General features: G+C 35.2%; 4 protein-coding genes and 1 pseudogene across 4 annotated transcripts in view; 4 read left to right on the forward strand and 1 right to left on the reverse strand.

Annotated features, from left to right (window-relative positions):
• The window catches only part of LOC110426274 (ribonuclease 1-like), a 1625-nt gene extending 643 nt beyond the window's left edge, over positions 1 to 982 (forward strand). Inside the window, exon 3 of the mRNA XM_089785274.1 lies at positions 492 to 982. Within this exon, the coding sequence (XP_089641400.1) occupies positions 492 to 750 (259 nt within the window). The 3' untranslated portion in view covers positions 751 to 982. The remainder of the gene's footprint in view (positions 1 to 491) is intronic.
• Positions 983 to 3109: 2127 nt separating this feature from the next.
• On the forward strand, positions 3110 to 5144 carry LOC110426252 (protein TIC 20-I, chloroplastic). The gene is made up of 3 exons (XM_021441428.1): positions 3110 to 3281; positions 3958 to 4148; positions 4353 to 5144. The coding sequence occupies exons 2-3, from the start codon at positions 3968 to 3970 to the stop codon at positions 4988 to 4990; spliced, it is 819 nt and encodes a 272-aa protein (XP_021297103.1). The 5' UTR covers positions 3110 to 3281; positions 3958 to 3967; the 3' UTR covers positions 4991 to 5144.
• A 694-nt stretch (positions 5145 to 5838) lies between these two features.
• LOC110426219 (electron carrier/iron ion-binding protein) lies at positions 5839 to 9479 on the reverse strand. Its single transcript, XM_021441397.1, has 5 exons — positions 9106 to 9479; positions 8621 to 8682; positions 7621 to 7711; positions 6919 to 7015; positions 5839 to 6824 (listed from the first exon to the last, which is right to left on the reverse strand). The coding sequence occupies exons 1-5, from the start codon at positions 9315 to 9317 to the stop codon at positions 6114 to 6116; spliced, it is 1173 nt and encodes a 390-aa protein (XP_021297072.1). The 5' UTR covers positions 9318 to 9479; the 3' UTR covers positions 5839 to 6113.
• A 1535-nt stretch (positions 9480 to 11014) lies between these two features.
• LOC110426272 (receptor-like protein EIX2) lies at positions 11015 to 14313 on the forward strand. The gene is made up of 2 exons (XM_021441458.1): positions 11015 to 13731; positions 14111 to 14313. The coding sequence occupies exon 1, from the start codon at positions 11085 to 11087 to the stop codon at positions 13707 to 13709; it is 2625 nt and encodes an 874-aa protein (XP_021297133.1). The 5' UTR covers positions 11015 to 11084; the 3' UTR covers positions 13710 to 13731; positions 14111 to 14313.
• A 2569-nt stretch (positions 14314 to 16882) lies between these two features.
• Positions 16883 to 16990, forward strand: part of LOC110426425 (receptor-like protein EIX2) — a 2118-nt pseudogene continuing 2010 nt past the window's right edge.

Consider the following 16990-nt stretch of genomic DNA (forward strand, 5'->3'; position numbering starts at 1 on the left):
ACACAATTTAATACTAAATATACTGATAATTATAACTTTAATCATATATATATAACCTTATTTAAATGAGGGTTCATGACAATAGATAAGGGGACTTGAAGCTCACCATATACCTAACTCTCAAAGTTAAATTGCAAGCTATTTAAAATTTTTGGAATTTTTAAATTAAAAAATTGAAATTTCACCATTAAAACATGTTTTCCACAGTGAAAGTCTCAAATTCAAATTCTAAGATGATGATGTGATATTCGGAGAATGGAAGAGGGTTATCTTCTATATATTATGTAGTCCAATATCATAAGACAATGTATTTTAATGAAATCTATCGATAAAAAGATATTCTATTGGTTAGAATTTAAAATTTCATCTCATGAAATGGGAGGACATTACCTCTTTCTAAATAACTGAAATCGAATATATTTCTCATGTTAAAAAAAAAAATACAAAAAGGAAAGCAGTATCGATTTTATATTTCCTCCTTTCCAACCTGCAGGCACCAGAATCATACCCCGATTTGCTCCTTATATGGCAAAAGATATATCAGATGCTATCAAAGAAAAGCTTGGAGTATATCCTCAAATTGCCTGTAACGAAGTGGGCGGAACAGTCCAACTGACGGAGGTCCGGTTGTGCTTTAGAAGGGGCAGGGAAAACTCACCATCCATCCTTCAAGACTGCCCCAAAAGATATGCTTATAAATGTTCAGCTGACACTGACGAAATCAAGTTCGTTCCTCATCTACTTGACTAAATGAGAAGTAGAACTAGCTAGTTCCCAAGCTAGTGGGGATGCTGTGAAGTAGTAAGTAAGAATAAATAAACCTGGAAAGCTATGTACGTAAGTTGCTTTCTAGCAATGATTTCGCAAACTCTGTCACACCCTTAAAAGCTATCTAATTGGCTTTACTACCACTGGTGCTTGGCGGGTACGAATCACTTTATCTGTATTTCGAATGCACTTTAATGAAATTTCGTGTGTTTAATGCTGGATCTTTTTCTTTCTTTCTTTTTTTCTGAAAAATGATGGTTTGTTCCTCCATTATCAGTGATGCTGAGAAAATTGAAGATGAAAAAGAATAGGTGTTGAAAGAAAATTCTGGAGAAGAAACTCAATCGTCTCCTCACATATTTATTAACAAATAATATTTACAATCTCATATATATATATATATATATGAAAGTTCTTTCATCAAAATGAATTTGAATGAATTTAGGTTAACATGGAGTAATCGTTTCATACAATCCTCCTTCTTTTCATATATTCCACTATTTACAGATGAATTTTAATTCTTCGAGTTCGGACAAGAGATTAATTATTCTTACATATTGTAAATAGATCCATACTTTCTGTCTTTTTTTTCAAATCATGAATCACACAATCATATATATTTTATAAAAAATCCAAATTTAACAAAGCAAAAAATTGTTTGAATTTGTAAAAATAAAATTTCATAGTGTAAAAATAATAGGAAATACAATCGAAATATGGGATCATATAAGATTTGTAAAAATTGGGAAGTCTTGGCAAAGCTTAACAATGCAAAGGCACTTACTGGTAGCTGCTGTCTTAGCCACAGTGAGCTTGCTAGCATCAGGTCAGCCTAACTTTGCCTTGTACAAACTCAGTCTCCTATGTCCACCTTCATGATCCATTTTTTGATTGTAAACCATCCGTCCCCAGATGCCCTCACACAAGAAATCTCATAAGAGAAATGGTGCAGGCTAATCAATATATCGAAAAAGATAGCTGCAATTTAGTGGAGAAGGAGCACAACCCACCACCATGCCATAAACATATCAGCAACAGACACACCAGACATTGCCAAAGAATCTAACCGGAACTTGAAGTGAAAGTGCAGGACAGATGAGGTTACTACATGGAAACCACTAAGGAATCAGTAAAAGTTAATGTGGATGCAGCAATTAGTCCTAGTGCGGCAATCCCATTGGTCAGGCTTCCATTGCTGTAACAATTAAACGGGGTTTTACGGGCTGATGAGCTATTGCATCTGCTTTAGAATGATTCAAAGTTGTTAAAAGGAAAACCAATGCATAGATTGAACTAATTTAAAGGACTTCACTAGTCTTGGCAATAAAGCTTACCCATTAGCATATCTTTTCTTTGGCTCTAACAATGCATGACAGATTGACAGGCAATTTACTGGTTGCTACAGGCTTGGCCACAGTGAGCTTGCTAGTGTCTGTGTCAGCTCAGCATAGGCGTGACTTTGCCTTCTACAAACTCAGTCTCCCATGGCCACCTCCTGTTTGTAATGACTCGGAAGGTTTATAATGTAGCGGCATGCACCCATGTCATTCCTATAAATCCAGATAACATATCGTAAGAAATTAAGATTTCATTTGATTGATATTTTTTGCTAAAATAATTCGAAAGGAAATTAAATCAAAGAATTTCGAAATTAATAAAAATTTTCCTTTCAAGCTGATAAGCATCAATGATTAGATACTGATGATGTGTTGATACCATTCATGCTATAATACAATTCCCCAAGATTTATCAATTTTGATAGATCAACAAAATCGCATCATCTACCACGAGTGTCCGTCATTAGTCTAATGATAGTTAAGATTATGTATGTTATGTAATATTTTTCTATCAATATAAAAATTGATATGGCTAACAATCATAGAATCATGACTTATTTATATATAATAAATAAATAGAGCCTTTTTTAAAAATTTAAGATAATTCAAGAATTTATTTAATATTTTATTTTTGACAATTATATTTTAAGAACTTATTTGGATATAACAAAGAGCATATATGGATCACATTCTTAAAGATAGCAATGCTCTCAAGATATAATCAAGACTAAAAAAAATTCTAAGATAAATTAATAAATGATTCCATATTTTTGGAAAATTGTAATGGTCTAAGCCTAATCAAATTAAATTTAATAATGCGACCCAAAGTTTTTCTTTTCTTTTTTTTTTCTCAGTAATAAGTTACACAAATGATTAGGCTTTAAAGTATAGTATTGTTAATTTGAAAACCATATGGGGTCCAAATATAATTAAGATAAAGATTGCGGATGAAATTGTAATAAATCCTCAAAGATAATGCCATTTTCCTCAGCATGCAAGCCGACAGCAAAACCCTCTAAAAGCCCGAATTCCCCCATTTTCTCCCCTTGTATCCCCTCAAACGACAGCGTTTCGGTAGCTGGACAATCCTGTGGAGGACGGCCCTCCGCAGCGACGGTGGACCTCACCTTCGCCCTTCCGCCTTGTGGGTTTGACTGGCCGCCGGAAAAGCACCCGGTAAAACATTATTGTCTGGTTTGTTTTTATGTCCGATTGTTACTTTCATTTCTTGTTTTTAATATTCGAAAAAAAAATTGAGCATTTTGGGTAAATTAAAAATGATATTTTTGAGTGATTAGAAATTAAAATTTTAAATTTTGGTGAATGGGGAAATGTATGATTTTTACTTGCATATCATTAGTTACTATTTAGTGGGTTATGACAATTCCTTTAAACTGAATGATTGTGATGGTTTTGATGTAATTTATGTTGGAATATATTGTTGATGATCCCTATTTGAATAATTTTTAGTGTATGCTTCGAAAATCTAATCAATGGTCTTTGGTGGTGTTGATCAGATTTTGATTTGAACCCGAAAGAGATGAACTTGCCCATATACTAAAGTTATCTTTGTTCCGTTGGTTAGAACTTGAACCTCTATCTTGGAGGTTTCGGGTTCAGGTCTCGAGATGGATAGGGTGGGAGAGAGCTACTTCCCATTGTGTAGCTTAAAATAACACAATTTGATATTCTTTGGCAAAGGCTGTTTTTCCCCTATTCTAGTCCTGATGTGATTGTATTTCTGTAATGGAGGCATTTTAATGAGAGAATTTTCTTAGTTTATGTGATGATTTGTTAATTATGTTTTTCACTATGCCAATTGTTAATCAATTTCCCTACATTATTCTTAAAGGTAGCTGACCATGACTCCGCATGGATGTACCATGCCTTCTGGATGCACTTCAATGAGTTCAAGGTTATCTAAGCCCATGCCATGTAGCACTGTTTTTGCATCAATTTCTCGTTTGCCTGCAACAGATGCATTGTTAAGAATCAGGAGTTCTTGGATGCTAGATCAGGATTCAAAGTCCCAGCTAGTTAAAGGTATATAAATATGCCTTTTCGCTAAGAGGCATCATTTGGAATGCATATGATAAGTAGCATGTTCTGAATTAGGCTCACGACAAAACCAAATTACGTTTTCCTACAAGCCTCAGCATATATTTGGTCATTCTAGTTTTTCTCTTTGCTTCAGAAATACCTTAATAGTTTTCTTATTTCTCTAATTTATGGTCTTACATTCTGTAGGTTTGCCTCCCTTGCACCTTTCTGCTGCATCGACCTCACTGTTAAGTGGGGATTTGGGTGGTTTATCTCATACAGTGCCCTCATTTCCTAGGCGTAGGAGCTCTATTTTGGTGCCTCGTGCATCAAAGGATGTGCCATACAGTTTCCGCTATCCTCCAATGACTAAGAAGCCTAAATGGTGGTGGAGGAGTTTGGCGTGTCTCCCTTATTTAATGCCTCTCCATGAAACATGGATGTATGCAGAGACAGCATATCATTTACACCACTTCTTGGAAGACTTTGAGTTTTTGACCTACCCATTCCTTGGAGCCATTGGGACATTGCCAAGCTGGTTCTTGATGGCATATTTCTTTGTTGCATATCTTGGAATTGTAAGAAGAAAGGAATGGCCTCACTTTTTCAGATTTCATGTGGTGATGGGAATGCTATTGGAAATTGCCCTACAGGTGATAGGGACTGTTAGTCGGTGGATGCCGCTCGCAGTCTACTGGGGTAAGCTGGGGATGCACTTTTGGACAGCTGTGGCATTTGCCTACCTATTTACTGTTTTAGAGTGCATACGGTGTGCTCTTGCTGGCATGTATTCTGACATTCCTTTTGTCTGTGATGCTGCATACATCCAGATTCCATATGACTAAGGGTAGAATGTAGTGAAAAAGTTTTGTATTCAACTTTTGTTGGTTCTTTTGTGCGGGAAACTTTTTGAGTGGAAAGACAGATTTCTTATGTTGAAGGCTTGTTGAACTTGTTTAGTACAAGATTTATTAGTTCTGTTTATGTCCGGCCCTGCTACCCCTGTGTTCTCTGTTGTTTCCATCTGGTTGAAAATGAGTGTTATCTTGTTCCTACAGACATCGCTCAGAATGGTCAGTAATGGATTTAAATAGGCTGCAATGTTAGACTCTCAACAGCATGTTCATTGTTCTCCTTGCATGCAACCTAACATCTTCTTGCCCTTGCAGTCCGACACTGTAATTCGCATTTTCCCTTTTGCAAATCAAGTTGGCATGTCATTTGTTTGTCCAAGTTTTCTGGAAGAATTGATTTGCAAATTAACTATATTCTAACCTGTTAAGGGCAACTGCAATCCAGTTTACTTAAGCATCAAGTAAAATTGAAGAAACCTGTTGATTCCTTGTAACTCAATGGAGTGAAATCAAACCGTATTAAGAAGATGATCTAGGCCAATCTTGTATTTCTTAGCACTAGTTCTAAGCAATGTGGTTGTGGGATTTCCATGGCATTATCTGACCAGATGAAGGCAACCACAACTTAAATAACTACAATTATTCAGTGGTTAACTAGGATTTTGCTTTCAAGAACTTGAAATGTATTTAATTCTGTTTAAGCCCTGTTTCCAGAAAATCTGTCAATTGAATCTCATGCAAACCTGCAATGACCATTTAAGCAATTTTAAGCAGCAGAAATGAGAAAAGTCCTTTTCGTAAGTTCTAAACTAAGCAATGTATGATCTAGCCCTCCAGAATAACAACGCGATGCAAGTACGAAAATAGGCACAAAAATGCTGATATGTTACATTCAAATTTATCAGGCGAAGAGTAACTGCAATATCAACAACACTATTTTCTACACTAAGCTGCTAAAGCACATTAAGTGGGGCTACATTACAACAATAAATTTCAGCCACTGCTACTCAGCCAAAAAGGGGTGAAAAAGAAATTCTAACCATCAACATTAATCATAGCTCAATGGGTTAACCTGGAATCTAGTCTGTCCCTCAGTGAATAATCCTGCTTAAACTTATAAATCTTCAATCTGCTCTAGGGAAGAGAAATGTACATCAACTTTGTTGATAGTTTCTTGATCAATCACAATTGGTGTAAACAATTTCGGCAACAGATAATCTGCTACTTTTCTGGGAGTTACATCATTCTCTGCACCCTGCTTGGTCAATGCTTCAGCATCTTTAGTTTCTGCTACTTTTCTGTCTGCTTGTTCAATGCTTTGATTATAAAGCCGTGCTTTCATCTCCAAACAAGATTTTAGATCCTCTTCACTTCGAGCTTTGTTTAACTTGTCAACAAAGTCACTTAAAACCGAAGCTCTCTCAACCCACAAGGTTTTTAACTTGTTCAACCTACTACCATGTTTATTTTGGTCATCTGGGTCATTAGCACCATCATCTGCTTCACATTTCTGAAGCTTTTTTATTCCCTGATCAACAATTTGTTGTATCCTTTTTCTAGAGTTATCAGTTCTCACTGGGTCTGATCTTAGTGTCAACTTCAGATCTGAAGTCATCATCCAAGTCTCATCTTCCTGAGAAGAGGGGTTAGGCTTAGACACTTCATCCTCATTGGACCCTTCGTGAATAGATTTTGTAGAAAACACTTCCTCAAGTAAACTAATATTCTGCATGTACAGCTCAAAAGCTTCATTTTCTACTTCAATATTTCTGTCCTTGAATTCCTTCAACTTGGAAAACCTCCATTCATTTAAGGCTACAGCATCCTGAAAAAGGTCAAGGGATTAGTGAAGTTCAGGATTATACAGTAATATAACAAACTTGAAAAAGACCATTGGCTAACTATAAGCCATACTGCACCTTTATTGTCAGGTGTTTCTTTGAGCGGACCTGCAAATTGTCAAATTGTGCAAAAGCATTGGAAAGTTGCCGAAATGAGGGAACCCTTAAAGGAGTCCTGGATAGAATTCAACAGGGAAGGAAACAGCCACATGTCAAATGACAAAATCAAAAATCACTTTAAAGCTCAGAAAGATAGGGCTGAACAACTTATATGGACAAACAATATAATGAATTCAGCAACTCAGAAAGTGAAAAACAAAATGGTAAGAAGGCCATAAAATTTTTAGGAAAACAAGCTGACTATGGAGAGGACAAGAAAACATAAAGGACTTGAAAGGTAAAAAGCAAAAGGAAAATTCTAGAGCCAATTATATTTCCAAGAGGCTTTAAATCATCAATTATTAGTGGGCTTTGGGAACCTATGCTAATTTAGAATTCTGGAAACAGTATTGGTAATGATAGAAAAGTAATATATAAAATATCAGATTAGATGTATGTTTCCAAGGGTGCCCATTTGATGAACACGACATAGCTACACATGTCAAGCAGGAACTATAATATGCATGCCTAACAAAGTTCCGGAACTATTTCACATAGTAAGTGAAGTTGCCTCGACAGTAATCTGCTTCTCATTCTCAGTTCTGACAGCGACACAAAGTCACACCTAACTTCTATGCCCAAAAGAAGCTAGATGCACAGTAGCTGGTTTTTGCAACTTACGCTTGAGAAGAAGCCTGAGTTGCCTTCTGGTCTGATGAAGGAGTGCTTGAAGTTGGTGTCTTCTCTGGATAAGCTGAATTAGACTTTAAAACTGCAATTACAGTACAAATAAGGAGATGAGTTATTTATGATGTTCAGTGCTTCATTTCCTAAGAATGCATATCTACTCTCAAGGATTAAGAACAAATTCTTTCTTTTCCCCCCAATTTATTAAATTTCTGAATGTTTTCTGTACCTCCTTCAAACTACACTACTCACATCTCAACCAGAAACCTGAGTACTTTACCAATTATAAAACAAGCATTGCCCAGGAAAGAATCTGACAGGATTGAATTATGCAAGAACCCTTCCATGGATTCTACTTTGGCAGTAACAAGTTGTTTTAGGTTTTGCTGAGGATATAAGGAAACAAAACATCTCAATGCTTACAACAATCTATCTTGTAAATGATATTTGCAGTTTCAGTTTTATAGGAAACAATTCCTACATCAAAATTCTCCCATTTCACCTTCAACAACCACTTTAGCCAACACCTTATCTGAACACTTTATAGACAAACTTAAACCCATGCTCGCCACATCGTTAGCCTTTTGATAGAATTTAATGACCATTTCCAACAAAATTAAAATATTTAATCTTCTGAAATAAGCAACAAATAGTAGTGAAAGTCGCTACACTGAGCTGTAAAACTAAAATTTTTTACAGATCCTTTCACAGTCTTCAATTCCAAGGTGTCCAAAAGAAAGTGAATCAAGGTAGACAACTATGAAACAGAATCCCCAGATCTTTACAATTTGCTTTAAGAAAATATCCATTCTAACCATGTCCAGCATGATTTTTACTTCATATCACCCAGTGACCTATAAATCCCACTTCCACCTTTCGATAAGCAACAGCAAATTCGGAAATTATCCCGTCACCCAAAGGACTCATATTTCACAATAACTAAAGAAAACTCATTTCTCTAGTTTTATTGATCAATATGTTGAAATTGGCATACCGTGAATATGGCATGGATTTTGTGCTTTTGAGCAACAACTCTTGCATGAGCGATACGGGCACCTGCACCAGTAATCCAAGTAATGAGAGTCATTTGATGGGGAAATTTTTCAAGCGCTTTACTAAACTAGAAAAATAAAAGAAATTTCAAACACGACATTGGACTTTTATAATTCCTAAAACAAATTTAACCAATCAACACATGTTCATTCAAGTAACTATGTCAACTTAATGTGTTCCTTATATATAATTAAGCAGACACATGTCTAATTCTAAACTTGCTTGCTCCTGCTTTTACTGTTACCATCTTCTGACCAAACAAAAACCAAATGACAAAATTAACTTCCAAATTGCTGACCAAATAAACTAAACCCAATTTCCAAAAACAAAGAACAACAAATAAAAAATCTCATAACTACACATGAAATTCAAAAAACCCAGAGAGTAAAGAAAAGGAAATAGAGAGAAAGGGCAGAACTTTCCTACCTGGATCGGGCAACATTGCCACACTGAATACACTTAGGCTTATTAAGCCCACGCTGTGTCTTAGGCGGCGTGTCCATACGTTGAAACGGTAGCGGAGGGGAAGGTGTCGCGGCAGCAGCAGCAGCAGCAGCAGCAGTGGCTGTAGCCGTCGTAGCAGTCGTCGTGGTTGTATCGCTTGTGCTCTTCGTCGCGGCTGGCGATGAGGCCGCCATATATCGCACGTGACTTTCGTTTTTCTCCCCCTTCTTCTTTGGTGAATTGGATGTGATTAGCACGTGACTTCTGTGGAGTTAAATTGTTTTTAGAGAAAGAGAAAGGGGGGAGTGTGGAAGGGATTTGAAATTTGGGAATTTGGGAGGAAATTGATTCACACAAAACGGAGAAAGAAAGGGTGAGAAACAGAAATTAGGGCTTTTTTAAAAAAAATTTGTAAAAATGGGCTGGGCCTCTTTGGGATATTTCTTTCATATTTTTTACATTCAAAAACTTCTGGGCTGGCCCAAAATATTCTAATTATGATCCATTGCTAGTCAACTCATAAAGTTAAGTAAAAATGATCTAAACCACCAATCCAAATGAAATTTGAGTAAAATGATTTAATTTGATTGATTCGTTTCGTTCGAAAATTTTAATTTTATCGATTTATTCTTTTAATTTTTGAGTAAAAAATTTTAAATTGAATTGAAACGTGTACAATCACTAATGAAAATTAAATTAACTATAACCTCATCTCAAGTGGGGTAATAAATGCATTGGCAAAGCTTTGGTTAAAGAAAGTATGCATGATTTTATCTAATTGTATTATGTATTGTAGAAGTTAATATTGTATAAGTGGAATTTTCAAAAAAAAAAAATACATAAGTGGACATGGGCAAGCCAACCACCTGTCACTCCTTAATTTTTAATTAATTTTATTATTTTTAAAAGACAATAAATATGATTATAAAAGAGGATCATAGGTGAACCAGTGGCCTCAAAAAAGTTTGTACAAAGCATCCACAAAAGTTCCTCTCCAACTGTAAAGCAAAAAGGCAAAGAGGGAATCACAATTGTAGCTACAAAAGGAGCGTAAAAAGTGAATTGCATGAGATTGGAACTAGCAAATTTGTTTATAAAATTTGATATATATATATATATATATAATATAATTATTTTTATATGATAAATCCAAAGACAGACTGATTTCCAAGATAATTACAATTTCCAAGACGAAAAAAGATTAGGGAAGGTTGATTGGATACTTCCTAGTGACTTTTTATATGTAAAGAAGAATGGTGTTAGAGAGACAAAAGTCTAAAAGAAATGTGAAAAGAGTGGGTACAGGATACACTAAAATCCAAAATAGATAAAAGTAGCAAGGAAAATTCAAAAAGGTTCACATATATATGGGTCCGAAATTGAGATTACAGTAACTTTGTAGACAAAACATGATAGGTAAAAGATAATGGATTGCACTTAAAAAATAAAACAAAATAAATACTATTTGAGCTCTATATAATGGAATGCACAAAGCAAATTTACTACTCATTGCAATTAATACCAACAAATCATCCTTTTTTGAATCTTATAGTTTCATGACCATCACAAGAATGTTTTTAATGCTGCGATCCTTTCTATCTCTACTTTATTTTTTGGGGCTTTGCCAGTGCATGAGAATTGCAAATGGCTTAAACCCAAGTGCCAGAGAAAAGAAGATCCAATGCCCAGAGAAGGAGAGACATGCTCTGCTTATGGTCAAGCAAATCCTCATCGATGATTATGATCATCTCTCGTCTTGGGGAAATGAAGATGGAAAACAAGATTGTTGTCTATGGAGAGGTGTCCAATGTAGCAATGGAACACGCCATGTAATCATGCTTGATCTTGGTATCCTTGGGACCTGGGAGCAAAACCCTCTAAGAGGTAAGATCAATCCTTCCTTGCTTGATCTGCAGCATTTAAGATATTTGGACCTCAGGTCCAATCAATTTAAAGGAAGTATGTTCCCGAATTTTAATGGCTCACTGAGCAAGTTAAGATACTTAAATCTAAATAGTGCTGGATTAAGTTCAACAATACTCAATCAGCTTGGGAATTTGTCGGAATTGCAGTTCCTTGATCTTAGTGGAAATGATTACAATATTTCCAACCTTGATTGGCTTCATGGTCTTTCTTCTTTAAGACGTCTTGACCTTACTTGGAACAACCTTGCTGATGCTAAGGATTGGCCGCAACTACTCAACATGCTTCCTTACCTAGAAGATTTAAAGTTAAGTGGGTGTAAGCTTCCGAGAATCCTTTCTCCACCTTCCCTCACTAATTCGACTTCATCACCAATTTCCATTGATCTCTCTAGAAACAATCTTACTTCTTCCGTGTACACATTATTGTTCAATATTACCAGCAAGATTGTTGATCTTGACCTTTCAGATAACTTGTTAGGTGGCTCAATTCCAGAGTTTTTTGAGAATATGATTTCTCTTAAACATCTTTATTTATGGAGAAATAATTTTGAAGGTGAAATTCCGAAGTTCCTTGGTAAGACATGTACTGTTGAAACATTAGACCTTTCTTACAACAACTTCAGTGGATCAATGATTCCTGGGTTTCTTGGGTGCTTAGAAAATTCATTGCAATTTTTGGACCTATCTAGAAATAACTTTCATGGTCCGTTAATGTCACCGTATATTGCAAGATTTTCTTCATTAAGAGAGCTTTATCTCTCAGATAATAGATTGAATGGCTCTTTGTCAAAGAGCTTTAATTTCAAACAACCTTCCAATCTTGCTGTCTTGCAGTTATCGGGAAACCAACTTACAGGAACTTTACCTGATTTCACAACACTTTCTTCCTTGAAAGATTTAAGAATTGGTGGTAACCAATTAAACGGGACTATTCCTGAAAGTTTGGGATGCTTATCGGAGCTTGAATATATGGATGTTTCTTGGAATTCTTTTGAAGGTGTGATATCTGAAACACTTTTCAAAAATCTCTCCAAATTAAAGTTTCTTGACTTGTCGTATAACCATTTGGTTGTGAATTTCAGCTCTGTTTGGGTCCCCCCTTTTCAGTTGCAATATATTTATCTATCCTCTTGCAAACTGGGGCCGCACTTCCCAATATGGCTCCAAACTCAAAAAGGTTTTGAGCAACTTGATATCTCCTGTGACGAAATCTCAGATACTATTCCCAATTGGTTTTGGGTCCTGCCTCCACACCTAACTCATTTAAATCTCTCTCATAACAGTTTCAATGGCATGCTACCACAATTATCATCAACCAAGTTTCTCAGTAATGTTGGAATAGATTTAAGTTCAAACCTGTTGGAGGGTCCGTTGCCATTGTTTCTTTCTAATGTGTCATCATTGAATCTCTCTAAAAATAAGTTCTCAGGATCAGTTTCTCCTTTATGTAAGATTAAAGCTGAGGTTTTGAGCTTTCTTGATCTTTCTAGTAACTCATTGTCTGGAGTATTTCCCGATTGTTTTGTTCATTGGGAAGCCCTCGTGGTTTTGAACTTAGCTAATAACAACTTCTCAGGAGGTATTCCAAGAACTTCTGGATCATTGTCGTCAATTGAATCAATTAATTTAAGCAATAACAAATTCTCTGGAGATTTGCCCTCTTCTCTGAAGAATTGCAGTCAGTTGAAATATTTGGATCTAAGTAATAATAAATTGTCTGGAAATATACCAGCTTGGATAGGAGAAAATCTGTCATCTTTGATTTATCTGAGCCTACAAGGTAATGAGTTCAAGGGAAAGATACCTGTCAACTTATGTCAATTAGCAAATATACGGATCCTGGACCTCTCTCAGAACACCATCTCTGGAACAATACCATTGTGTTTAAATAATCTGACGGCCATGTCTCGAAAAGGAGACTCAAATGACATCGTTGAATATGATTATCTGTCTTCATGGCAAGAAGGATCTAATGGTGATTTGCTAAGTGGTTTTAGAGGCAACTATGTTGAGAATGCATGGGTTGAATGGAAAGGAAAACACTATGAGTACGAAAGATATCTTGGATTGCTAAGGATCATTAATCTTGCTGGAAACAAATTGGTTGGAAAAATTCCAGATGAGATAACAAGCCTTTCTGAATTGGTTCAATTGAACTTATCAGGGAACAATTTGGTAGGGTTCATTCCTGAAACAATTGGTCATTTGAAACAGTTAGAATCGCTTGATTTGTCAAAAAATCAACTGTCGGGCCAAATCCCAGCGAGCATGGTTGATCTAAACTTTTTGAATTACTTGAACTTGTCGTATAATAATTTATCAGGAAGAATTCCATCAAGCACTCAAATGCAAACAATGGAAGTGTCAGCCTTCGTTGGTAACCAGGCACTATGTGGGCCTCCAGTGACGCAGCAGTGCCCTGAAGATGAAGCAACCCAAGGTCAACCACCTAATGGTGAAATTGAAGATGAATTCAACAAATGGTTTTATGCTGGAATGGGAGTCGGATTCTTTATTGGGTTTTGGGGAGGTTTTGCTCCTTTATTGTTAAAGCGTTCTTGGAGGCATGCATATTTCCGGTTCTTGGACAACTTGAAGGACTCACCCTACGTGACAATCACTTTGTGGGGATCAAGATTGCAGAGGAGGCTGAAGAGCTAGAGGCTACTAATACTTTCTAGAGGTAAGCAACATAACTTTTTAATGACAATATATTGATATATTGATATAAATATCTATGGTAGATGAACTTTTGAAAGCCACTCACTAAGGTTACAGTGGTGAATGAGATTTAAGGTTCTAATTTTGAACATGTTCAGGAATAAAATCTACTTCACGAATGTGTAGACAGGGCATAAGCTCACAATTTCCCTTGTATAGTAAAAAGAAATTAATATAATTGGAATACTTAATTTTAGATCAATTTTAAAAGTTTAATCTGGTATTGATAAGTGATGACATCTCCAACGTGGACAGACTATTCCTATTAATATTGGTTTTCTTCAAATCATCGATTTCTTCTTGCATTTTACTCACCCAAAGACAACTGATTTTTGTCACAGGTAGCAGCACTAGATTTATGGACTGTGGATTCAGGAAGATGGGAAACATAGCAGACAAAGGTCCTGAAAGGATGAAAAGTTTGTTGATGAATAATCTACCTCGAAATCAGCTTCTGGTCTATGTATTTTACAATTTTGTGTGTAATTGATGACATTATAGACATCAGTTGTACCTGTTTCATTAGCTGAAATAGATATTTCATTGGTCAAATAAATTTATTCGGGTTTTGCGTTCTAAAACATTATCAGAGTCTATGAATTAATGCTTTCAGGGATGGGCTGGTTGCCATATAAATAATTAATATCGCATTAACTCTGAGGAAGTTTAACCATTTGAGGTTACTCATCCTTGCATCTCACTTCCTTTAGCTTTAGTCGTAAAACAATTGTTAAGGAGTCTATTGGCCTAATATATATGGTACACAGATTGTTTTCTTTACAAGGTCACTTTATTGCTATTTGATATTTAATTGAACATTGATTATCAGATTTCCAGATTTCATTCCTTGGTCTCAATTGCTTGTTCATAACTACAAAAAATATATATTAAAGATTCATTAATTATAAATATTTAAATTAATGAGCTCACTACTTAGCATTAAGAAATTCTTGTCTATGTGTGCTTATCTGCTTTCTGATGGAGGAATTGTGGAAAGTTCTGTTTCATCCTTTCTTAAGTTTGATACAAAACTGGATATTGAGTTTATGCTCCTTAACCTCATTCTTCCGTCTAACTCCATGGAGCAATGCAAATCAGTAGCTACACCACTTGTTGTGAATGAAAAGCTATTAGGGGATGATGGTTAGGACAGAATAGATGCCTCTGTTTTCAGAAGCTAGATTGGTTGTCTGCTGTATCTGTCAGCTACCAGACCAAACATAATGTTTCTCAGGTTTTACTGTCCTAAAGATCGAGGACTAGAATGGAACTGAAGTTCAAAAAAGGAAGAGAATAAGGTCGTGGGGTCTTGAAGCAATGGAGCTTGAAGGAATAATTTTGCTAAAATAAGATTTACTTTAGTCTTTTAAATCTACTAAAATTAGTTTTTGATTAATTGCTGTGGCAATCTCACCAAATAAAAAAATTATTATAAGGGTAAAATTATAAAATTTTTTAAAAAATAAATATATATTATAAAATTTTAAAACTTTTAAAAGGACGGAGAACCTACTAACCTTGATTTCGTCCATCACTAAATAACTTTAGATGGAATGAGATGCATGCTTGTTTCAATTAAGTTCAAAGATTAATAGGAAACTACATTGGAGATCAACTATCTTCAGACAGACTAGATGGATGACCTAAATCCAAAGACAGACTGCTTTCCAAGATAATAATTACCAAGAGGAAAAAAAGATTAAGGCAGGCTCAATGGATACTTCCTAGTAATTTCCAAAAGTAAAGACAAATGATTCTAAAAGAAATGTGAAAATAGTGAGTACATGATATACTAAAATCCAAAATAGAAAAAACAAGCAAGGAAAATTCAAAAGTTTCACATACATATGGCTCCGTAACACCTTTTGTTCTAACTCGTAACGATATAACATATATGTCTCACTTGGCTTGTTGTCTAATTAAAATTGGGACCCAAATTGATTGAGCCATATATGTTTCACATACATATGGCTCCGTAACGCCTTTAGAATCGAGTCAAAGTAAGCATTGGAAAAGTCTTGGAAGGTATGCCTTTCCTTTTCTTTGTACAATTTCTTGATTGAGAGTTCATATGTGAGTCACAAAGGAGATTGTCATGAAAAACGAGGAGATAATAGGGTCAATTTTAGAATGTCAAAGGATCTTGATATACTAGGTTTTTTCATGCTGTAGAATTATTGCCTTTATTAGTGGTCCAGGAAATAGAGATTGATTAGTAGTATTCTGTTTTCTCAAAAGTTTTAAAATTTTATAATATATCTTTGCTTTTTAAAAATTTTAAAATTTTATTTTTATAAACATTAAACTTCTAATATGACTATTTTATAAATATTATCTTTACCCTTTAAATGTGAAATCTTAGTTCCATCATTGGTACTTAATTAATATCTAGATTAGTGGTAGCAGAAAATAAAGGATTATGATTACAGTAGCAGGCTTATTTTTCTTGTTGATGATGGCTAAAATGATGCTGCAAACAGACGTGTTTGACTCAAGCAAAGGAAGGAAGAAGAAGGCAACATCGTATCAGTTCCCTACTTTTGTTTTTTTCAATATCAGTTTAATGTTTGGAACTATGAATGATCACTATAGTTCTAATATTTTAATTTAATTTATTTTTATTTTCTAACTGTTTTTATTCTATCTTGTAGATCCTTCAGCTGTTGTGCATTGGAATTATATGACCTACTCTTATTATTCAAATGTTTACATTTATTTCCTCATGTAATTAGAATTCATGAATATTTTTGTAAATGATACTACTTACAAAATAAAACAAAATAAATACTATTTGAGCTCTATATAATGGAATGCACGAAGCAAATTTACTACTCATTGTAATTAAAACCAACAAATCATCCTTTTTTGAATCTTATAGTTTCATGACCATCACAAGAATGGTTTTACTGCTGACGTCCTTTCTATTTCTACTTATATTCTTCGGGCTTTGCCAGTGCATGAGAATTGCAAATGGCTTAAACCCAAGTGCCAGAGAAGAAAAGATCCAATGCATAGAGAAGGAAAGACAAGCTCTGCTTATGGTCAAGCAAAGCCTCATCGACGATTATGGTCATCTCTCGTCTAGGGAAAATGAAGATGGAAAAAAAGATTGTTGTCTATGGAGAGGTGTCCGATGCAGCAATAGAACACGCCATGTAATCATGCTTGATCTTGGTAACCTTGGGACCTGGGAGCCAAACCCTCTAAGAGGTAAGATCAAT

Source organism: Theobroma umbraticum, unplaced genomic scaffold (assembly GCF_002168275.2).
Source record: "Theobroma umbraticum cultivar Fairchild unplaced genomic scaffold, ASM216827v3 scaffold_55.0, whole genome shotgun sequence".
NCBI lineage: Eukaryota > Viridiplantae > Streptophyta > Magnoliopsida > Malvales > Malvaceae > Theobroma > Theobroma umbraticum.